This window comes from Aplidium turbinatum, chromosome 1, assembly GCF_918807975.1.
Source record: "Aplidium turbinatum chromosome 1, kaAplTurb1.1, whole genome shotgun sequence".
In the NCBI taxonomy this organism is placed as follows: Eukaryota; Metazoa; Chordata; class Ascidiacea; order Aplousobranchia; family Polyclinidae; genus Aplidium; species Aplidium turbinatum.
The window spans coordinates 57,854,140-57,878,842 of record NC_137472.1 but is presented as its reverse complement, the minus strand read 5'-3'; the positions used below and the strand labels follow the sequence as shown (position 1 = coordinate 57,878,842).

General features: G+C 39.5%; 1 protein-coding gene across 1 annotated transcript; it reads right to left on the bottom strand.

Moving 5' to 3' along the window:
• Window positions 1-5,907: 5,907 nt before the first annotated feature.
• Window positions 5,908-24,449, bottom strand: LOC145783860 (regulator of telomere elongation helicase 1-like). The gene is made up of 20 exons (XM_082595616.1): window positions 22,242-24,449; window positions 21,628-21,779; window positions 19,510-19,652; window positions 19,064-19,296; window positions 18,601-18,751; window positions 18,335-18,452; window positions 17,486-17,583; window positions 16,962-17,198; window positions 16,684-16,816; window positions 16,246-16,486; window positions 15,713-15,865; window positions 14,925-15,071; window positions 14,602-14,745; window positions 14,126-14,238; window positions 13,091-13,270; window positions 12,033-12,137; window positions 11,555-11,666; window positions 11,113-11,199; window positions 10,457-10,526; window positions 5,908-6,544 (listed from the first exon to the last, which is right to left on the bottom strand). The coding sequence occupies exons 1-20, from the start codon at window positions 22,464-22,466 to the stop codon at window positions 6,267-6,269; spliced, it is 3,120 nt and encodes a 1,039-aa protein (XP_082451742.1). The 5' UTR covers window positions 22,467-24,449; the 3' UTR covers window positions 5,908-6,266.
• Window positions 24,450-24,703: the final 254 nt, after the last annotated feature.

The window sequence follows — 24,703 nt, the reverse complement described above, 5'->3', positions numbered from 1 at the left end:
AGCGTGTACTGCGGCCCTCCGGTAAATTTAGCCTACTAGTATTCATTTGTCCCTCAGAGTCATTTGAGTTTGAGACCCTTGGCTTAGAGCAGTGCTTCCCAACCTTTTTCAGTTCGCGACCCACTTTTAATGCAAGTTTTATTGTGCGACCCACAATGAGATATGACATCTTTATTATGGCATCTTTACTACTGGCGTACGTACTGAAATAGTTAATGCGACACAATACATCTAATTGTTACATACCGTATTTGTTACATTGTTACATAGGCTAATGATAATGCAATAATTTCCGATCTAAAAGAAAACAGGGTGCACAATTCATGAAAATGGAAAATCAACAAATGATGTGAAGATAAGAGTAGCGATGGCAAAGCCGCAGTAGGCTACTGTTCAAGACCAAACTGCGGCTTGTGAGATCCATAGTAATGTCGGTACTTTTTAGAAAATTTTTACATTCAGTAACATTTAGAAATGCTTCGCGAAACACTTGAAATAGCTTTGCGACCCACCGGTTGGGAAGCACTACCTTAAGTCTTTCACTGACGTATTTCCAGCCAATTTAAGCTAAGTCAAACAAACTAGAGGACTTTCTCTGTATAAAAAACATAGTGCCCCCCTGACGAAATAATAACAAAGTCTGCAAATTTACTATTCTGGTCAATTTAGATTGATTTATTTATTGATTGAGAGAATCTTCATCCTCGAACTGTAAAGGCTAAATCTTGGCAGTTTCGTATAATTTGCAGAGGCTTTGAACCACTCACGCAAGCTCGATCACCGAGATTGACAGAGTGCAGTTTTCAATTGTAGAAGTATTGATGTCTGTGAATAATTTCATCCATAAGCTGCCTCTGAATGGAGAGCAGTCGTTGTCTTTTTTTTTTTTTTTTTAGTCGTTGAAAAAGCAGTCGTTGAAATGCGTTGCTCAAGCGCACATCCTGAAAGTCGAACTAGCGCCAGAGGAATATATCAAATGTAAGTTACGTCTATTTGTGGAACAAAAGTTTTTCTGTAAACCCAAGAAAATGTCGTGCTTTTAGTTGTCTGAAAATGTGTCCAAAAATATGTCCCATATGCTATCAATGTTTAGAAACGACAAAATGCAACAACAAAATCACTACAATACTTTTGAAAAACAAAAAAAACTCAACTGCTGGCCACGTAGTATTTTGTTGTTGTTAATAAAAGTGTGTAAAGTGATTGACGGTACCTTCGCTACCTTGTGTGCTCTGAAGACGCGAGTCCACATATGGCATGCAATACCTCAGTACTACATTTAAAGCGTTGTTTATTTTTTTAGCATGATTACAATCACAATCGTTATAACACTAAGTTATACAAAATGGTTAACTCAAAGTAGGCTACAGTATATGTTTGTACATTGTAGTACGATACAGTATCATCATATCATTGGATCAAAATTTGAGCTATAGCAGTGTCATAGTGATCTACTACAGAAGGTTAAAATCAATAAAAAAACATCATGGAAATGCGAAAATGCCTGATACATTGGAAGTCAATTAGTGACAGAGCTAGAGTTTTAAGGGAGCAAGAGCAACAATTGGGGGGTAAATATTTAAATGTGTGAAATGAGGAGTTTATTTTAAAATATAGCCACTAAACGCATCCAAACATTTATGAAACATCATTCAACATGTAATACAGTGTCATTAAAACGTTTTAATAGCATTAAACGCCCATTTTTTGGAGAGCAAGATAAAATTTTTAGAAGTGATTGCCCTCTCCCAAGGCCACCCCACGTGGTTACTTTCCAAGACTCAGTTGACAAAGAAGTGCTGTAGTAGAAGAATGCTCTCTTCACATTTATCATTGCTTAAAAGTAATTTACCATAGGACTCGAAACTATACTGTTGAGCTATATCTAACTGATTAGCTTCATATCCCAAAGGAAATTTCAGCTTGAAATAACAGCAAGCATATTTATTACAACTACGTCGACTCCAGGTGGTAAAAAAAGAGAGGAAGTACAGTTGGCTAAATAGTTTAGTATATAAAGCAATTTAATTTCTGTCAGTTGCATCAATACTATCGTCGGTAGATCAATATTGTAACATCGTGGTGTAATTAATAGCAATTCAGAGACACGCCAAGACGTTCTTAGTTCGATCCTCACGAGCAGCGAGCGACTTTTACACATTATACAAAATGGAGATAAACCTAGCAATGTTTTTAGGCACATAAAGTTTTTGTATTTTATCAGCACAAGATTTTGCGGTAACGTATGCGGGCCAAGTCGAATCTAGCCTCAGTGAAATATTTCTTACCAGACCACATCTTTACAACAAAAAAACTTTTTTTTATGAAAAGAGTGCTCAATGCCAAAAAAAAAATCTAAAAGTAGCAGTCATCTTCACTAAAATGTTTAGCATAAAGGAGCTATGACTACTGTAATATTTCCAGAGGGATGTATATTTTTTAATCTCTGAAAATATGAAAAATTAAGCTTAGAGGTGTCGTTTACCTTGCCCAGGCAAGCTTTAGGTCTGGGTTTAATGCCGTTTGAACAGGCTAATCAAAGATTTTTTGTGATGTTATTTACACCCCAGCTACTGCATTGTTGCAGAGCCACCATAAGGCAACATTGTTCTACGGTACTTTTGGTTGTTGACAGTTTTAGTTTGAGCATATCCGAAGAACCTGCATCCTGCAGTGACTCACTCGGGAAGGGGAAAAGGGCGGGGTGTGTTGAAACAAGACAGGCCTAGCTATCAAAACCACAACACTTAATTATTCAACAACGCACCTCAATGATCTTAAGAATTTTAAAGTTCTTTTTTGAAATTGATTGAGTTTCTTTTTGATTTTTTGAAAACCTACTAATCTCAACATGCTTTATGTAACTTAGGAAAAAAAGTTTCGCTATGAAAATGATTGGCTATTTTTGAGAAAAAATACTCGTTGGATTTTTTGATTACAGATTTTTTCAGACTACTTGGGATTCTATCTGAGTAGAATATTTCTCTTAACACTCCTGTCATCAAAGCAAAACAAAAACGTTTCATGGCTTTTTTTTAAATAAGTTTTTTCTTAGGCTATTTGCATCTAAACGACACAAACGAATCGATCAAAACAGTATTGGAATTTCAGATTCAACGCATACGAAATATGTTTTTGCCTATTATCGTTAAAACGTTTCATCTTTTTGTGGCCTACGCTCCATAGGTCTAAAGAAACTTATCACCTTTGATAACCCATATTTGAAGTCACAGATATATAGAGGGTCATCAATAATTAACGTTACAAGAGATCCAATTCAAAAACTGGCAAAGAAGACGAACGTGGTCTATGGAACCATGTTCACAGTTCTCAAAAAGGATTAGAAGACGAGCCCCATTCAAACACATGAAGAAATAATTGCTAAATGCCAATACCATTAAAAAACAACTCTCCAGAGCCAGAATTCTGCTCTCACACATTGAAGGAGGAGGCACGCTGCCAAACCTTGTGTTCAGCGATGAAAATAAATTTGATGTCCAGCATCATTTTAACAGTCAGAATGATCGTATTTGGTCAAGAAATAGTGACGTGGAACCCCGGGTAGTCACTCGGAGACAAGGGGCGGCATCAGTGATGGTGTGGGCTGCAGTCAACGAATCAGGAAGGAGGTCATTGATTTTTGTGGACCAAGCAGTAAAATTGAACCAAGAAAACTGCCTAAATGATATTCTTGAGGGTTCATTGTTGCCTTTGGCAAAGAAACACTTCAATAAACGTCATTGGTCATTCCAATAAGATTTTGCCCCTTCATATGGAGCTAAAAGAACGCGAAACTGGCTTTCAGCCACTGTGCCGTTCTTCATTTCCAAGGAAGAATGGCCTCCTTCATCTCTAGACTTTGGCATCTGATATCATCTGGAGAGCAAAGTTTCAACTAAACATCACCAAAGCGTAAAAGCACTGAAAGCTAATCAGAAAAAAAGAATGAGTCAAAATAGCCTACCTCAAAGAGTTATTCGTGACTCTTGCAGGTCCTTTTCGAAGCGTCTCCGACTTGTTATCGACGCTAATGGCGTACACATTGAGTAGGCCTAACTTGTTTTTCCTAAATATTTACTTGACAATATGTTTATTACTCAAAAATTGTCTACCGTTTGTTAAATGCAGTTGTTTGAAGTTATAACGTTAATTATGACCCTGTAGTTTAGTCAACTATAAAAAGTCTTGACATTTTTTTTGCTGCAATGGCAGTATTAAGTTATTTCATACATGCACAAAATGATGTAACTAAACTTTAGCGTAGACTATCTTTTGAGGATTTCTTCTGTTGCAATAAAGTGTATAATTTCAATCACTAATACAGTGGTTCTCAACCTTTTGTTTTGGCGGACCCCTTTTGGTACTTTCGAAGCGGTCACGGACCCTTAAAAAGAATTATATCTGAAATTTTGGTGTATCGCTTCTCCTATAATGGAATCAAATGTTTCATAAGTTTCGAAGCGACACACTTGGAAGAATTTGCTGAACTCGCGACGCACTTATGACGGTTGATGACATCGAAGACTATTAGCTTTAGCCTATGTTGGCACACAGAATCAAAAATCAGTATATGTTGATTTGATGTTTTTCTATAAATTTTATCAAAAATCAATAGAATTTTACAACCGTTAGGCTACAAACAATTTTTCCTATTTTTTATTTCTTATCAATATTAATTCGTTATAATCTTTATCATTGCAAAACTGAGAGTGGTGATAGACTGCTGACCAACGTTTGTATTTCTAAGTTATACCATTGATCAATAGACTGCGGTCTCAAAAGAATTAAGTTGAACATAGCCTTATTAAAAAATTAATTCATTTATAATTTTTTTATTAAAGAAACCAAACCTTCGAACTTTCAAAGGGTATCGCACCAGTTTGTTGGGAAGTACAGTTTGAAAATCACAGTAGCCTAATACACAAATAAAGTACAACCAACCAATTTTTAAATTTCATAATTTATCAATCATGCTGAAAACTCGGAAATTGCTTCGCGGACCTCCGGTTGAGAACCACTGCATCTCTCTTTAAGTTCACTAATAATTTTCTTACGCATCATGCAGAGCTTAACAACCAAATTTATGTCATCTTCTACTGGTATGATCCGTCTCGTGCAGATCAACCGCAGCAGATTGTTTAGGAACCTTTTGAACCGCCCCTCCCTTCCGTTGTTTTCCGCATCCCTTTCCTCAGAATTTTTTGTGAGAGGTTTGAAAAAGAACGTGATAACAGCGACTAGAACCCCACAATGCTCAAATCAAGTCTTCAGCAACAAGGAGCCAGAAATTTCAGGAGCATGACATAGGAAACAAGCTGCGGAAGGAGTGTTTGTAACGCAACAGATGCTTTTTCCAATTTCCCGCCAAAATGTTATTTGAGCTCGTTTGCAAAATGCAAATCAATGCTTGCTTGAAAGTAGGCTAACTTTAAACTGCCAAAAATATTAACTTTAGGTTAATTTCTGTTTGAAAACTAGCTTTGAATCCTTACCTCAATGTGATTGTCAAAATCGTTATTTTCCGACTGAGAAGCCTTTCCAGAAGTTGCCTGTATGCGTGCTTTAAAACTACTCATGGAGGTTCCAAACTTGAGTAAAGTTTCTGATTGTTGAAGTGTTGTTACCTATTAATTATTTCATCCACTGGGTGCCGCTGAATGAAGAGCTGCTTTTGAAATGCATTACTTAAGCGCAAACCCCCAGAGTCGAACCAGCACCACTTGATCTTGAAACTTTTTCATCATTTAGTCGTTACCTGTAACCAACTCATCTATCGGGGTGTAATTTGTTGTCAATTGCTACAGTGCAATAGAGCAGCCTCAACTTCGTTCAGTCTACAGGCTGCAGCAAGATACGCATCACCTGTGTGCTCACTGTGACTACATTATCTACAATCGACAACACATGCGCAATTGTTACAATATATGAAAGACAACGAAATAAAAAATAGGATTGCCTATACCGAAAATATGTTGAAAGAAGTGCCAGTAGGCCTACTGAGATGATAACAAAATAGCATAATTTCCGTACAAGCTTACATCATCATGAGGTGGCAATGCGTCTTCAAATTGCAATGGACTAGTTCAACTTCTGCTATCGTAGTTCGCAAAAAAAAGACTACACAAGGAATTAAACCCCGATGAGAATTTATCTCCAAGCGACTCGATAGGATATGCAATTGCATCGTTATACTAAATGAAGAAACAAAAGACAAAACGCAATCCGATTGACATAACACGGTGCAAAAGCTAAACCTGAACTATGGGTCACGTTGCATTTTTTTTTAATAAAGATTCTATTAAGTCGCTGTAAGTCGTCTGATGTTCAACCCTTATGAAGCGTACGAAGGTCTTCAGCAGGTCACGTGACGATTCATCGACCAATAAGAAGCTAGAAAGTTCCTTGACTATAGCGGACAAGTCTCCATTCTTCTTGTAAGAGCTAGTGGCTGCTTTGAATTTGGCGTAGTTCTCTTTGTTGAGAGTGCTACGAAGTTCATTGAGATACACAACAGGAGGCCCATTCCGTAAACGCTCCAAAGAAACTGCAAAGTACAAACCAACACTCTATGAAAACTCTACGAATGCCACAATTAAAATAAATAATTAACCAAAAAAAGTAGTTCAAAGTAGGCTACAGTGATTTTGAACTTAATTAAGCGTTGGGAACCTTGGTGCTCGTCACACTCTTCAGCGTCGCACTGATGAGGCTTGGGGCCTTGATTTCGGCGTCTTTTTTCCAGCAGATAAATCCACCAAGATTATTGCAATTTGGCAGGACGTGAGAGTTTATTTAACATTTGACTCAACCGGGCGTAGAACCAGGTACATGGCCCGAAACCAAGTGCTTCATTCACTTTGGAACCAATGAACTTAGAGCATCCTTGCAAATTCAATCTCATCATTGTTCACACGATGTGTATTTTAAGTCAGAGTTCGTAAGGGCGTCTGGGTCGTGAGCGATTTAACCCATCGAACGGTACAGGGCGGATACAGGCACATCACGTTTTATAAACATGTTAAAATAAAAGGATACAAGAAAATTCCTTGCAAGAAAATTCAAATTCATTCTTGGCCTAGAATGGGTTCACAAACGGAGTTGGATTTACTCCATGGGGCATATTCTTCTGTAAAGGTAAATATTAGGATGTTTCATTTTTTCACGATTTTTGAAATCAAAAATGCTTGGGGTCTAATCAGATCGGATTTTGGCCACAAACAACCGATCCAAAATATTTTTTCAATCGGACGACTTTTAGAGGGTGCGCGGCCCCCCCCCAAAGTTTGAAAATTTGAAGCGTGGGAAAATTTGCAGGAAATATGCGATATCTCGGTAACGGAAAGTGATAGGAAGACGTGTAAGGTGTCAACTTGTTCGGAATGGCCAACTTCCTATCTGCGTTTAATACATTTTGCTACCCTATCTGCAACGAAAAAAAAGTTAATTGCAAAAAACTGTTTTTTTCATATTTTCGATGTTTCGTTCTACAGAAGCAAAACCCTTGGAACCAGTAACTACAGTGATTACAAGTTATAGAGAGCAACAAACATGTGCTATGGCATAGGGTACAAGTGTGCATCGAATGTTACACAACAATGGACTTCCTTTCGCGATTGGCTTAGAATACCGTCATCTCCTATCGCACAGTGTCTCTCACATGTAAACGTTTCAGCATAAGCTACCAACACAGAGTAATTAAACAAAACAGTTGACATTGACGTGGCTGTGCAAATCAAGAGTCATACACCATGTGAACGCAAAGAAAATCATAAATTCAACAGTATGTACAATACTTGCGGACTAGAGGTACTCAAACGCAGGAACAGGGATCCCCCAGTCGTGACCAGTGAAAGCAAAACAAATAAACAACATCATGTAGAACGAAAATTCGGGCATGTTACCCAAGAATAAAAATTACTGCCGGCATGTAATACTTAATGATTATTCTTCAGCATTGCTTAAATGCACCACATGCACCAATAATCGCATTAAAGACAGCTTCACTATTAACAGAAATTTCCTTGAGAAAAGACTTTACTCCGATAACTCTTTCCATAGTTTTGTTCTTTGCTCGATCATGCGTTTGAACCAAAAACACATAACGATCCATACCATTCACATTTCGATCATCATAATGAAGCTGCAGGAAATCGGAAGCAGAGATGTCATCATCACATTTTTCTAAACACAGCTTTCTTGTTTTCTCCCTACATCTATACATGATAGTCGGTGAGGCAGCAATATCGTCACCAGCACATGCAAGCAACTGGTCAGATTGTTGGCGAGTAGAAGTGTTTCGCCGGTCAGCTAACATACAGCTTAAAGAACTTACGGCAATTTTTCGTTTTTTTGTGTACATCTTGCCACCTGTTACTGCTGTCTTGGCGAAATCAGGATCAAGAATTAAGCCTCGTGTCTCATCTTCCGAAGACTCACTGCTGGAAACGGTTATATCAGGTGTAATCATATCTGCAGGTCTTCGCCTTAGCCTCTCCTGTGCTACCAGGCTGGAAGTTTCTGAGCTGGTTGAATAAGAGTAAGATGGTTCATCTTCACTTGGTAACTTTTGCTGGTAAGAACTCTGATGACTCAATCTATTTTTTTACCCTTAAAGTAAAAGATCTGTCGCGAGATGCAGTAATAAACATCTTTCTAGCAGAACTTTGATCTTGCAAAAACTCAACCTCCTCTTCTGGGATACGGTGCATCCATTGACAGCTACAAGAAAGTCTGCCGTTGTAAAACTTCACCTGTGATGGAATGGCACATTTACACTTGCAGATATCAAACAGCTCATGGAATATACCTTCTGTCGCTCCCGTCTGTGGCTGTTTTCTTTTCTTGATTGCCTTAAATTTGTTTATGAGCAGTTTTAACCTGGTCTCAACTCGAATGATGCTTATCACCGGAAGGCTGGCACTAACCCAAACATGAACTATATCATTTATCAACTGTCCCTTGACATCAGCAAAACATGGAGGCTTCTTGAAGAACTTGGGATTCGTTTCACTGCATTGCTTGCATAAAAAAATGTAGTGGTGAAGAACGCTTATGTTTGTGGGTAGTACATTCCCTGGCAGCTTTTCAAATTTCTGCAATGTCTCACTGGCGTCAAGTCTTGTTTCTGGCATAATAGCAATTGAACTAACTACTTCTGGGTACAAATAGCCAATACTTAAATCTTAACACCTGCAATGACAATCCATGGTAAATTATACCAGCAGATGGCGAATGACATCGACTCAATCTGCAACGGGAGCTTCTCAAAACAACCCTATACATTATAACTAACAAATCTTCTTACTACAAACTCGAACAAGAATGTAGTTCTGAAAACTTAAAAAGCACAGTATAATATTCTACAAGTCGTCCACCTGCATTGTTAGATCAAAGTGCATTTAACAAAACCTTTTGTTCGTAAAAAATGTCATTTGTCATCACTGCAGTTACTGGAAGGGTTTTGCTTCTGTAGAACTGGGAAGAAAACATCGAAAATATGAAAAAAACAGTTTTTCGCAATTAACTTTTTTTCCGTTGCAGATGGGTAGTAAAATGTATTAAGCGCAGATAGGAAGTTGGCCATTCCGAACAAGTTGACACCTTGCCCGTCTTCCTATCTCCTTCCGTTACCGAGATATCGCATACTTCCTGCAAATTTTCCCACGCTTCAAATTTTCAAACTTTGGGGGGGTCGCGCACCCTCTAAAAGTCGTCCGATCAAAAAAATATTTTGGATCGGCTGTATGTGGCCAAAATCCGATCTGATTAGACTCCAAGCATTTTCAATTTCAAAAATCGTGAAAAAATGAAACATCCTAGTAAATATACCAGAGCAGGAAAAATGACGTGCATAATAAATACTAAGCTCCTAAAAATAGCTGATGAAGGTAGGTTGGCTGCATGGCCGAGTGGTGTGAGCCCTGGTACAGCACCCAAAAGGGCGCCGGTTCGACACCGCTCAAGAGCGGTTGTGTTTTTGGCAGGATACTTTTTGTAAGCCATACCTGAAGAAGGTGGGCACGAAGATTGAATTCCTTGTCTTCCAATCTACTTAATCTAAATCTTTAACCACAGGGTGTAAGCCCGGATACGACACACACACACAGGGTACGTGTGCCTTTAGTCAACAGCCGAAACGCAGCCACGCCAAACTGCACATCACAAAAGCCTTCCAGAATGTTCCAGATGGAGCGACTCCAAAAGAAAGTTCCCCACTAACAACGTTAATTAGAAATTCTTTGACCTAGTTTATGCAAAGTTAAGTAACATTACCTGATAATCCTAAGGCTTTCTAGCTAAGGTGGTGAATTAAATCACGTTAAAACAAATCTTGATTTTTATTGACGAGCAGGATCCAGGGTCTTGTAGGGGCTCACGAACAACCAAATGTTGGGCAACATCTCATGAGTGTGTTGAAGAACACAAAACCGTCACAACATACAAAATCATCACCAACCTCTTTCGGTGTTCCTCGTGGAGTCGTAGGAGCAGCAAGCTGGTTCGGGAGGCACAACGCGCGACGGTGGCTGCAATGTTTCAATTAGTTAACAATTGCTTTAAGTTAATCAAACTTATAATAACGCAAACAATTCGGTCACATAGACAAGCCGTAGTTGCGTCACAGAGTACCAGAAGGACTACTGTAAGGATATGGAACCCAAAAATTCCCAACATTGGAATATTGAGAGCCGCTTTAGACACGACAAAAATTTTCGGCGTTTACAACCTTGCAATCGGTAGAAAGAAACCAGGAATCTGCTTTGAAAGAATCGTCTCGCGTATCTAATAATAACATTCATGTAGTGCCACATGCACAGTGCAAACTATGCTCCTGGGCGCTGTACATGACGACGGTGATAAAATAGTACCATACTTTCAGTCATAATGTGCATTGAAATAAAATGTTTCCAAGCAAAAATGAGCCGATTTACCGTGATGATAAAATTACTCAATGACGGCAAAGTTATATACGTAGCAGTGTGCAGAAAATTTGATCTAAATCGGGTACTAACTATAACAGAGATAAAGTCTGAAGACGACGAAGAAAATTGTTAAACTAATTTTTCGCGTTGACCTCTTGCTCTTATATGTTTGTCCACATCAAAATCTCACCTTTAGTTTAATCTTCTTCTTCCTCTTTAATCTTTCGTCTTCCATCCGTTTGTCCATAACCAGTAGATGGGTGGACACACGATGAGCCTAGAGGAGATTCCAACATTAAGGAAAGTAAAAGACAGCACATGACTTGGATTCTATCTCAATAAGTCCCTTTTGATGACCCCAATAAGAGTGAAACAACATGTTAAGGTCTTTAGTGAATGACAGGTGTACTTGATGCAACCTGGGATAACTATCCTTTATGATAGGGTGATGATATTCTCGAAGCTTTTAAACTTCAATTCCAGCCCAGTCAGCAAACATGTCCTTTTTGGATTTATTCAGTGTTCGCAGACGTTCAAACAATGTAAAATAAGTCGATTTAATTGATCAAGAAAACAACTTCATAATCTCAGGGAAGGCTTTCAGTCTAAAACACGAAATGACGTCGTCTTACCGCAGCCTCCCCGATCTCGTCTGGCGCCAGCTCATCGCTTATGACGTCACGAGCGACGTCACCGCACCCGTCCAACGCATCTATGAGGGTTCCTTTCTTTTTCGGGGTGGAGCTGTTGAGTTGCAAAGCGAGATTATTCACTGAAGTCTGACTTTGAAATGCAACTGATACAAAGCCAACGGAGATTTACTTTGTAAAATCTCAAATGAATGGTTCTATCATCACCACTTATTGTGTCTGCATAAAGCAATATGCCCTTTCTTCTTTTATTGTCGCACTTGATTCCAAGCATTGACTGCCTCTTGTATGAAAAGTTTCCAAGATTCTCTGTTGTTTGCTGTGTGTATTAGGTGTATGTTGGTGTTAGTTTTGTCGGTTTGTTGGTTTAAGTAGGTTAATCTTTGTCTGCCTTGGGCACGCTTCTATGCCCTTTACATATTATATAACTAACTTAAAGCTAAACAAAGACGAGACAAACCTTGAGCTACAGTCGGAAGCTCTTTTGCGACATCCAGCGTTGAAGAAACTGCTTTGAGTATCGCCACTAAGATGTGGTTGGCGGGTAGGCTTGTACATCTTCTCCCTGATCACAATAAAGTTTAGTAGGGTTCATTCTTCATAGCTTAACTTTACCAGAGGGAAGCTACAATGCTGACACAACAATAAAACAGAAAAGCATTTTTTGTCGCATCCACGATTACGTCAGATGGTTGAAGATTTAGCTAAAGTGGACCGGAAGGCAAGAAAGCCAATCGTCGTGTCCATATTCAGAAATGCCAGTGTCTTGCTAAAAACACGGCCACATGCTTTTGAGTGGTACCGTACCGGCATCTTCTCGCATGACGTAACAGGGCTGTCACCACTCGGCTATGCAGCCGACAAAGAAAGTGCCAATAGACACGAGAAGCTTCAAACACTAAATAAAAAATACCCTGGCAAAATGCACATAACCTATCCTTACAATACATCAGCCTATCTTTTACATTGATTCAACGTCTGCAGAGAGTGAATTAATGTAAAACATGGACTAATGTGCTGAACGGGCGCTATGTACGGGGTGGTACTGAAATAGCAAATTTGATTCAAGGCTTAACTGTCGTGATCGCAAAAGGTTAGATCACAATTTAAACTATTAGTCAAAACAAAATGGAACTGTTTTAGTGGCCGAGTGAAGAGAACTCTCGCACGACGATGTGAAGGTCGTAAGTTCGACACCAGTCCAGAGCATGCGGCTTGTGGCTTAGCAAACACTTATTGACATGCTTGAAATTCAACATGAAGACTCCCGTCCATTTAATAGAAATTTTCGAAGACCAAAGAAAACATGGGGAGACACAATGAAAGATGATCTGAGAAAGAAAAACTTAAAAATTGAAGACGCCAACAGTAAAAAGAAGTGGAGGAGTCGTTGCAGACAACTGGCCGATCCTGATATTTCGGGATGAAGAACTGTTTTTGAAGCAAAAAGAAAGAAAACCACCGGACATCAGCCTAGAAACAAAAATATAGAAGGGGTCACAACACCACAAAACTCACATCCACGGACATCCCTTGCTTGGAACGTGGATGTCCACCTCGTTGGCTTTCGGGAAGCGTTGTATGTACTCCTGAGTGGCAACCCCACCAAACGACAGTTGACCAGACGGGGTGGGAGGCAGGATGTGGGATTTTTCCAATTCCACTCCAGATTTGTGGCTTTCTTTGGTGGTCGTTGTTCTGTGAGATCACACAGCGTCAAAGTGTGTATACTGCATACTGGTTCGTTAAAAATGTGATACAAAATAGAAAAAACATTGAAACGATGGACTGCACGTCATGGTCGGCGAAAAACGACAAACAGAAAAATCAGTATTATGGAAAAATAAGAGCTGTCTACAGTAGCGATTCTTAACCTTTTCAAATTCTAATACCACTGCACAACTTGTCTGGACAGCATAGCGTTCCTGATCGTCACTGCCCAATCAACCTGTTTTAATAATGTCGATTCATGGTGGATATTTGGTTGTAATTCCATACAACAAACACTAAAGTTGAATCAAGCATTCCCAGTACAGGAGCGCCTGCTATGGAATTTTAAATGACGAATAGCAACATTTCTTCACAAACAATGGATCTGAATGAAAGCAAATCTTAATACCAACGGTTGTGTGGCCGAATGGTAAAAGGAAGTAACCAAAGAATGTCGAGTTCAGCATCCAAGACGTTTAATGACACGCGAAGTGGTTGAAAGCTCTGGTTCGACGTTCGATAGGGCGTCAGTTCGACACCGCTCAAGAGCACGTGGTTCTGTCTTTGGAAAGGCACTTAAAGGTGTGTCGTCGATTGTGAATGCCACTCCTTTGACTATAGCCCTTGATTTTTGTCATGATTATGAACAGTATGCTGCTCTAGAGAGAAATGCTCAAGGTCCTTCTTAGGGCTGTGACCTGAAAAACTGAAAATAGAAACAAAGATTGTCTTTCTCACTCCAAATTTTCAGTACTCGTCATAGAACACAGATATACACGACCAGTATGTGAGACACGCGTTACAAGGCGCTAACAATGTAACACAACCAACTCCAGTCATTACCCAAGTCGAATTCTCTCCTTTTCTCGAATGGAGCAGAAGAAGGACTTGAGGCGACGAAGAAACTTCGGGCAATCATCGAAGCTACACACGTGGCACTGGATCCACTTCGGGAGCTGAAGATGAAACATTATTTATAATTTTACGTTTAAAGAAGCAAATTTACTACAATCAAATTAGCGTTTAGACCAGATGTAATAATAATATATCTATTTCAAACCCACCATATCACATGTCATTGCTGAGTGGGTGGTGACTGGTGATGCCAAGTAAATTCGCAACATTTCAATCCGTGCAACATTTGCGTTTTTGAACTAAGTATATCACCATAGCGTGGTGGTATAGCCACCCAGACAGCAAATAAAAAAGCGGCTGATTTGCTGTATGGACAGTACGTGTTGCAATTGGTACTACACCATTGATTCAATGTGCGCAAATAAAAGTATAATTTACCGAATTTAACAATAGTTTGCAAGTACCTCTTCGAGTTGTTCCTTTTTGGAGTACCGGTAGTCGCAAAGTATTATGGAGCCATAATCGTATCTATGCCGTATCACTCTTCCAATGGCTTGATTGACAGCTCTGCAAGCTTGCTGCCTGTACCACTCGTTGCCTTGAATGCCCTAAAAAACAACAAACTACGTATATGTGCTTTTTGTTTTGCGTTTGAGAATGGGGCCAAGGGTCCTATTTTTTTACTGCTTATTTGTTCATTTTTTTCTGGAACACACTTGGAAGCTGCTAGACGATAGCTATTCTCTTCATAGCTAAACTGAACACAAGTTCCGTGTGAATGACTTACATTAGAATTGGAGCCCTCCGAGCGGCGCAGGTCATCCAAAAACGACATTTTCAACTTGACTTTAGGGTCTTGCCATGGCGGGAATGGAATTCCGATCACGATAACAGTTCGTCCGTTGTCATCTGCGAAGTCGAGGCCTTCCGAAACCTTGAAAGCAGCAACACGTATCCAGCCTGATTTGTTGCTATTTTCAATACCAAAAATTAGATTTTAAAATTCAGAAACCGGATTGTTAAACTTGGTTGCAAAATTAGAAACAATGAATGTGGAATTGCTATGGGTTCACCCGAAAGTTCCTTAGTTTCACTACAAGGGTAAGTAACCCCTTGCCATGTTTTTAATATTGGTAATTAGCAGTGGAGCATTAAGCTGGCAGAAGAGAAATAGATTAGGCTGTCAGTGAAGCGATCCTCATGTCCTTTTATCAAATATGGCATTTAACGTGTTTAAATACACTACAAAATGCTCTCACACGTGCCACCAATGCAAACTAGTATTTTCGTGATTACAACTGCTTTGAGTGATAACATTTACATCAGTGGGATATGAACCGGTGGCCCTTTAACGATACGTGTTTGGCAGACACTCAAAAAGAACGTAGGTCCAACAGTGCCTTGACAAGTCACTTAGCGACACACTTGAAAGTAAACACGAAGATCGGCTTCCTTGCCTTCTCGCTCAATCAAGCTAAATCTTCAACCACCGGCCGTAAATCAAATTTCAATAAAAAACACCAAGTGAATACTGAAAGCGTATGCGGCCAATCGGTTGATGACACTAACACCGACCTTTCCTCTGCAGACGGCGAACAGGGCGCCTCCGTCAGGTAATTTGACGTCACTATAGAATTTGTCAATGGCCGATCGGAGCTCTCCCTTGGTCCTAGGTTCGACAGTGCAAGGTTTCACTAATTCCAGCATCTGCATCACGCTGGACTTGTCCTAAAATATAATCACAATTAAAACATTGAGCAAGATGACGTCATAAGAACAACACACACCAACCACTTTAGATTAAGATATACAGATTGCATGTAAACGGTACAAAAATCAAATCATAAGACATGCAACGGAATAGCAAAAATATGCTTTAAACTGAAAGACAATTTGATTGCTTTGGGAAATATTATATTCCAAACACCTTCACATCATGAATAGGGCAAGGAAGATTGGCTTCACATTCAACTAATACCAATATAAATGTTCAACCCCCAAGTGTAACCCTGGATGCGATAAAAAGATCTCGGAAGGCAATTCTTAAACTTTGGTCCTTGCACATACATACATCAAAACAGTCAACACAGTTCAAGAAAACTTTTTACTTTCCAAACAGTCACATAATGCGACATTGCCGCGTAGGACGGGAAGAAGACGAGAGTGCCAGCTGGTGAAAGCTTCAGCATTTCTACCACTGTCCGACCGAGCTCGAGGACTTTCGCGTTGTCCGACCGGCTTTTGAACGTCGATTCCAGGCGACCACCGTCCACGCCGCTCGATACTGAAGCGACAAAGACCTGATGCTTGTCGATCACGTGATCGTTTTCAAGCGTGACGGGGAAATTCCTACAATAAAATATAGCATACGTTGATGAAGATTGCCACTGATAAACATTGGATTGCCACCCTACTTCTCAGCAATGCAGTAGGCACAACGCAGTCGCAATATCTTGTAATCTCATCCTCCTGATGATTAGCCACAGACTTTGACATCACAAATACTTTTGTTTCACAACAAAGTCAAAAGCTTGTAAATAACTTACACTTGCAATTCGGCGGTGAAGGAATCAATGGGGGAAAGGGTGCCACTGGTCAAGATGAGATTCTTCACACCAGAGCTGACCAACTCTCTCATGGCGTAGCCAGGACTGAAGCACCAGTAGGACAGAGTACGTGCTGTGAAGCGTGGATGGATGTCACAGATTAAAATAGTAGAATTGAAAAGCTTTAACGGTGAAAAAGTTTGTATAAAAATCTGAAAAAGCACGCATGTATTCATAACACTATTATTAACTGTGCCAAGATTAGAAATGTAACATACTTGGCTTAGTGGCAATGGCTTTGTCCTTCGACCAAAGGTCTTTCTTCTTAAAAGCATTATCCTCTTCACATATGTGAACTCTGTAATGTTTTGACACTTCCGCTATCTTCCTCTTGCTTGAGTCCGGATCGTTTCCAAAGAATTGGTTGTTGGAGGAGTCGGAAGCGTTGAACACGGTCTTGATGACTTCAGAAAACTTCTGAAGTGCTGTACCTCTGGTGCGGAAAGAAGTGCTCACTAGAAAACAATTTGCAAGAAAAATATGTTGCCAAGATCTATGAACACCTTTCACTGGTAATCTCCACCAAGTATCCGGCCACGCCGGATGACATTGTGAAGCTCATGGTGCTCCGAGAAGTCCAATCCTAAACAACAAAATCCGTCATTTTTACATTGATTCAACGTCTGCAGACGTTGTAAAAATGACGTAGTAATGTAAACGTTGTAATGTAAAAATGACGGATTTTGCTGTCTGGGATGTAGGTTTTGCTTTTGCTAAAACTTGCTCATTACAATGCACTTACACGTGGAGAGGTAAGAAGAGACTTTGTCGCAAAGCTCCAGTAGCACATCATAAGTCTCGAACGTCAGATTGACTTTGGAAAAATAATCGAAGATAAATCTGTGACGTAATTTTGAGCTTAAAACAAAAACCGCTGCAATGAGTGTCGTAGTAACTGAATAACAGAGAGGTAGCAACAAGCAAGATATATCTGACTAATGCAATCACTGCAAAGTTCGTTTGTTTGCCTATCAGCACAAGGCAGTGAAGGCAAACGCAGACTGTTTATTAATTAATTTTGTTTGTTTTGTTTGTTTTTGTTTTGTTTGTTTTATCTTTATCCTGCATTGCGGGAAAGCGGACTTGAGCGCTATGCATCGGTGTACGCCTTCCGACATACACCTGACCCACGCTGCAGCCGACGGCAATGTCTGTTTCCGGTTGTCTAATGTCTACTCTACTTATGACTTAAATTTGGTACTACCCATTACTCGAAATCGATCACTGGGTAGAGGCAATTATCGTAAAGTTTCTTGCCCAGAGAAACAACAGCAAGTGCGGGTGGCTGGAGTCGAACATGCAGGCTCTCGACTGCGAGCCCAACGCGCTAACCGCTAACATCTTTTATCATTATCATCATCCATTTTTCCCTTTTTTAATAGATGAAACCTGGAATTTGTCCCTGCCGGCAGAGATCCGCTAGTTTATGCAGCTCTGTTGCCATGCTTCCAGGCTAGTGAGGTTGATATTTAACACTAAGATATTAAAAATGCAACAATAAAAAGCACGCTGCACATAAAGAAGTAATGAGCCATAGTTTCCAGCGAAATCATCAGCAACTTTTGCTCCAAAGACAATGTCATCCACCAACCTTGCAGGCTCCGATTTGCTCTTTGTGGTAGGAAGGTTCACTTCATCAAGCTGCTTCTCCAAAGCGAGGAAAAACTGCTTCATCAGCGCTAGTTCTTCCTTCTTGAATTCTGTCAAAGCTGCAAGGATGGAAATTGGAAAGGTGATTTCTGCTGAAAACCTACTTCCCAATTGAAAACAATAGATTTATTACGCCAACAAGCATGCACCACACTTCGATGTAACGTTGTTTAAGTAACTGATGAAAGCAGAAATCAAATCACCAACCAGTCGATTCTCCAGCCTCATGCCCATCCGCCACTACGCCAGTGTCTGCCATTTTTGTCACCGCCTTCAACAAGTCCCCCACCTCATCAATGCAGTGAGCGAAGTCTAAGGAGGTAATGTCGAATGAAGACGATTCTTCGCATAACTTCTCCTACACATTAAATGATTTAAAGTAGCCGATTGGGCAATTGATATAAATACAAAAATAAGTACAGTATATAACTTATAATGAACAACCATTTTATTCAAAAGTGACAACAAATAAAACATGAAACAAAGCATAATCGAATATGGTATTTTAAAATTGTATTTTGATTCAATTTTGGTTAGTTTTGCTGTAAAACTGTCCTTTTGAATTCTCTTATCTAACCAAGCATATTGCAATTGTAGGCTAGTGGATATTGTCATTTCGATTCAAAACAGACAAGTTGGTCACCGAATGGTCGGTATATTTGCAACTCACCAAGTTATGGGCCTCATCAAAGATGATGATATTTCCATTTATTTCAAGATTATGGGATCGTCTCGACTTTCGGTCCAACAAATAATTATATGGCGTGAATATGATTGAGCATTCCGACTGCTTTGATATCTCTCGTGCCGAATAATATGGGCAAGCGTTTCTTTGCTTTCCTTTAGTAACCAGATCTTCAATGTCCATAACTTCATTGGTGAAAACGTTATTCTTTCGAGCATCTTAAAAACAAGTTGAGTTGACAAATTATATTACCGACAGTATCTACTACCTGGCTATCATCATGGTTAATTCTAGAACCACTTCTTGTCATGCAAGTGGAAGACAAAAATATATATTCATGAGCCACTCAAAATGGCAACAATAAGAACAAATGACAAAGTTCAGTTACTCAGACAAAGAGTGGTTCAAACGTAGCAGATATTTTTACTAACCTTCCACATTGTTATAAAACTGACAAATGTGTTTAGATACTTTGTTACGACACATGTGTACCATTGTTTGATTGCTTTTCTGCAAGGAAACTTCTGGATGAATGCACATTTGTTCACGGGAGCCCAGCACAGATATCATTACACTGAAAAGTAGATATATTGGTACTCATACAGAAATGGCGCACTTTTACAAAATTAGGACAATTTGATGCAAGATATACTGGATAACTGGTAATGATGTTTATGCAAAAAATCATACAAAACAGCCTTTAACAAGAAATCCCTCCTGGTAGAGAAGTAATCACAGACCCAACAAAAGCTCTCCCATGCATTGACAAAGCAACCAGGACATTATGGTCCACTGCAAATCGCATAAGAACAAAACAAACTACAATAAATGACAAACTTTATCGATAGGGAATGAAAACTCAGCCAAACTGCCCAAAATGCAACGCCTCAAATCAGTCCACAGACCATCTCACATTGGAGTGCCCAGTAACCAAGCTTAAAGGATACCTCACAGGCAACCAATACAACAATGTCCTCATGGATTGGCTAAATAAAAATGGGCTTGGACTAATAGCATCATACGAAATAACAACTAGAAATCAAGCGTTCACATCTTTTTGGTGCAGACAGTTAGGTGCCTGCCAAATAGGTGCATACACTGTGATGCTCACTGCTCGGTCAATAGGTGCTATTAGGTGTGTCAAATTATATTCATAATCAGGGAGCAAGTCTTTTAGGCCCAGACAGTTAGGTGCCGGTCAAATAGGCGCGCACACTGTGGCGTCTGGATATTTAGCTGCAGAGCACTGTGGCGCCCGTTCATTTAGGTGCTATTCCTAGTGAAGTCTGCAGATTGTATCAGCTTGGCAGCCTGGCAGGTAGGGCAATGCTTTTCACACAAAATGTTATACTGAACAAAAAAATATGTCATGGCTTCCCTGAGTGAAACTGCTTAAACCGGCAGTGCTTTTCACACAAAATGTGATATTGAACAGAAAAATATATTGTACTTTAATGCATGTCTTCGGCATTTATTTGTTGCTAGTCCAGGTTTCAAGTTTCCGAACATGAATGAGTTCACTTTTAGTGAGTCAAATAATAACTACACTAATCAGTAAAAAATATACCGTAGCCTATATTCAAGCGGGTGGTAGGCTTGAGTGAAGACTGAAGAGTAACTTAGTTTTCTGTCAAAACCGAGACTAGGTTAATGACGAGCAAAGTCGCACCATTATGCTTGCATCTTGTAGCCAGGGTTCATATGCCGCCTTATATAGAAATGTATTCTTGTAGTAGAGTGTTGTCTCATACGTACTCGCCACACCACCAATTCATCCCGAGTAAAACTAGAAGTATAATTGCGAAAGATAACATATTAAGTAAGGTTCCATCTGGCTACAACCTATGTTCAGGATGCTTAGCAAATGTCCTGTGGAGATGTGCTAATATCAAGAGTAGTAGAGCATTGTCTCGCACCTCATCTCCACACACGCATTAACAAAACAACAACATATTTTTCTGTTCAATATAACATTTTGTGTGAAAAGCATTGCCCTACCTGCCAATCTGCAGACTTCACTAGGAATAGCACCTAAATGAACGGGCGCCACAGTGCTCCGCACCTAAATATCCAGACGCCACAGTGTGCGCGCCTATTTGACCGGCGCCTAACTGTCTGCGCCTAAATGACGTGGACCCCATAATCATTTATCAGAAATGCTTGATTATGCGACCGGTCTCCATGCTGTGTTACAAAAGGAATTTCACTTTGAAACGTATGAGTGTGCTGTGCTTCACTATGCAAGTACACTAGTACAGCCAAGAAACCACTTAGCAAGCTCTCTTGTTTTAACAGGTGCATGAGGTGTGAGGATGAAGATATTTATTAAGCACTTCGTTATGCTCTCCCCTGAGAAAATCATGTATATGCCACTAACTGCAGTTAACATTTGCCATCAAGCACCTGATAAAATGGACTGCACTGGGAATAACACATAAATGACAGGGCGCCACAACTATTAGGCAGGCACCTAACCGTCTGCACCCAAAAGACGCGCTCTAGATTTTAATCAATTTGTAAAGAAATTGACTTTCAATGATCCACCTTACTTTTTGCCATATGCTGTCCTTTTGAGCTCATTGACGACTTGGGTCAACTGCGAATGCGTACGAGATGCATATATAATTTTAGGAACTGAAGGGGTTGCAGGTTCTTGATTAGATTCTTGCATACCCCATGCTTCCAAACCCTCTGGAAGTGGCTGCAGATAAAGTAAAACTTAGTGGCAGAATGAACTTGACATGAAAACTATCGAACAAAAACAGTTTTGTTCAACAAATGATTGGAAGACACATTCATTTAATCAAATATTGGGATTATACGTGACAAAATTGACTTGCAATGATAAAGCACCTTAACTTCGCTCTCAAAATTATTAGATGTCCACTGCGTAACATCATTACTTTGATATTAGTGATTTTATTTACTTCAACTTGCCTTGCTAAACATGGAGCACTCTTTTGTGGTATTAATACCATAAATTGTTTATTCCAAATTGTGAAAATATTCCGAGGAAATCATTTGTGCAACAAATTAATATCCTATTAATAAGCAGTGCATCATTAATCAATCATCTAATTCTAAATAAAACATAATATAATGTTCTTATCAATTGGAAAAGTTGCTTCAGAATTAAAACCTAATCAATTTGATGAAATTTTACCAGGTTTGGTGTTGGAGCATTTTTTGCTCGAACAAGTTCTGCTTTTCGCCAAGCCAATGTGGAACAGAGTAAGCACAGTGTCTTGCCGGTGCCTGTTGGAGACTCCAAGACAGCATTTTGGCGAGTTTGCAGTGCCTCAATGACCTTTGTCATGTACACAAGTTGCACATCGTAAGGTTTAAACGGGAATTCAACATCAATACCACGAATATTGAGCAAAGGCATTTTGTCATTCTAAGTATTTTGTGTTTATGTAACCAACAAAGTACCGTACCGTATCTGAATAAAAATGGTGAGAAATTTGTGAAGTGTAAATAGCACAACTTTGATGTAAAGCTTATTTATATATGTATCTCATATTTTCAATAAAAAGTGTCTTTGAATCAATAACTGAGTGAGAAAATTGGTTTAAAACTTTTATAAAGTTGCTAAGCATTAAGCAATTGGCATGTGGCCAATGATTAGCATGATAACATGGTACGTACAATCGTACATATATACATACAAATTTTGACATAAACAGCCAGGTAGTCAGGATTGGGCACAAAATAATAAAACATTATATAGGTAAAGCAACAAATGCGCGGCAATTTAAAGAAAGTTTAATGTAGCTTAAATAGTTCTTGCACATTTCAATTAATTTTTATCCTGTAGCTAGCCTAACATCTTGGGTATGTACTCCCAAAAAATTACGTCATTTCCGGTTCGCGTTGTTAAGCAGGTAATTAAAGACTCACTACGCGCATTTTCACTCAAAAATATTAATGCGTGACGCTTATTACGGTAATGCGCACATGGAATTTCATTGCGCGGAAACCACTTAAATAAATAGGTTTACATCACCTATTGCACAATCGAATGAATGAATAATGGCTCACAGGGCTTAGGGACGTCGGAACTCTCTTCCTGTGACCCCAGCAGTGCCGGTCTTAGGGTATTTCGGGCCCTGTGCGGAATATGCTTTGCGGGCCCCAATGACAATTATCCAAATCATCCAATTCAGTAGCGTAGCTAGGTATTTTGAAAAGGGAGGGGGGTTTGAGGGCCGGCGGGCGACATTGGCAGGGGGTCTTGGGGCCTCCGCAGAAAGTTTTGAAAAATTACTTTGAATTTGGTGCATTTTGACAGCATGTTCAACAAAAATTTGGGTATGAAACTGTCTAACTGTCTCTATGTTTTCTGCATTTTCTGAGTAAATTACTGGCCCTGTACGATCGCATGGTTTGCACACCCCAAAGACAGGCACTGCCCCCAGACCAGGGTATTGGTATTTCATTAAATTAATACTTCTTGTTGAATTGGTATTTCATTAAATGGATAAAGGAAAATTGCTCTACTGAACATTTTACCTCATTCTTTTTCCTTACAGACTGGCTACTTCAGTGAATCAGCAGGCAGACATCAAGTACGGAGTAGCCTATGTTACGGTATTTTGCATACCGGTACTAAGAAGAATAGTTGGTTCCTTTTCGCTGCTTCCTATTGTCTTTTGTATCGCATCTGTGATCGCACTGTATATATTGAATGATATCGCAATGGGCGCAAATAAAAACATGCTTATTATTATTGGATGGTTTTAAACCAACCATAAGAGTCGAACCAGCGCCGCTTGATCTTGAAGCTTCTTCGTTAACGAATTCACGCACTAACCAACTTAGCTATCGGGACGGACTGATGCTGAAGAATGATGCAAGGTAGAAGCTTTCTCTTCTTGGTAGACTTATACAGAACTTAAAACAGCTCCTGTAGTTAGGTTTTATTATGAAAGTATGCGAAATAGCTGTTAAGAACACTTGAGAAAATGAAGGTAACCTATGCGCCAACAATCAAAATGAAAAAAATATTGGTACCGGTAGGCTACGCGAGAAATATCTGTCGAGAACACTTGAGAAATGCTACTTGAAGGCGCGAAGCATCACAATGAAAAAATAAGAACACTTGATAAATCAACAAGACTAGGTGAAACACAAAATGAACAAGCACACATAAGCAGAAAAGTGGGAATGGATAAAAAAATTAGAATTGGCTACCATTTATGAACCCCTTGAGGACCATTAAATTTCCGGAAAATGGTTTTATGTAGAATTTGTTTGTTTATACTTCATATGTCATATAGAACACATCTTCGCGAAAAAGAATTCAATTCCTTCATTTTAGGGTAGACATCCAATACTACCTTAGGGTATCAGCAGCGGCAAATTTTTTAAAGTTAACTGGGGGGTTATCGGCTAAGTGCATGGGACACATGTCCCAGCGGTCCTCAAAGGGCTTAGGGACAAGCAGCTGACTACAGCTGAGTAACCAATGAATGGTGTAACCTCAGCTGCACCATTCATTGGTTACTCAGCTGTATTCACATTTACTGCACAAATTCACTTTTGAACTGCTTGTAAAGTTCTTCCCTGTTCTGCTTTTGCATCTCTGCATAGCAGGCTTTGATTTGAGCAATGTTCGAAACTGCC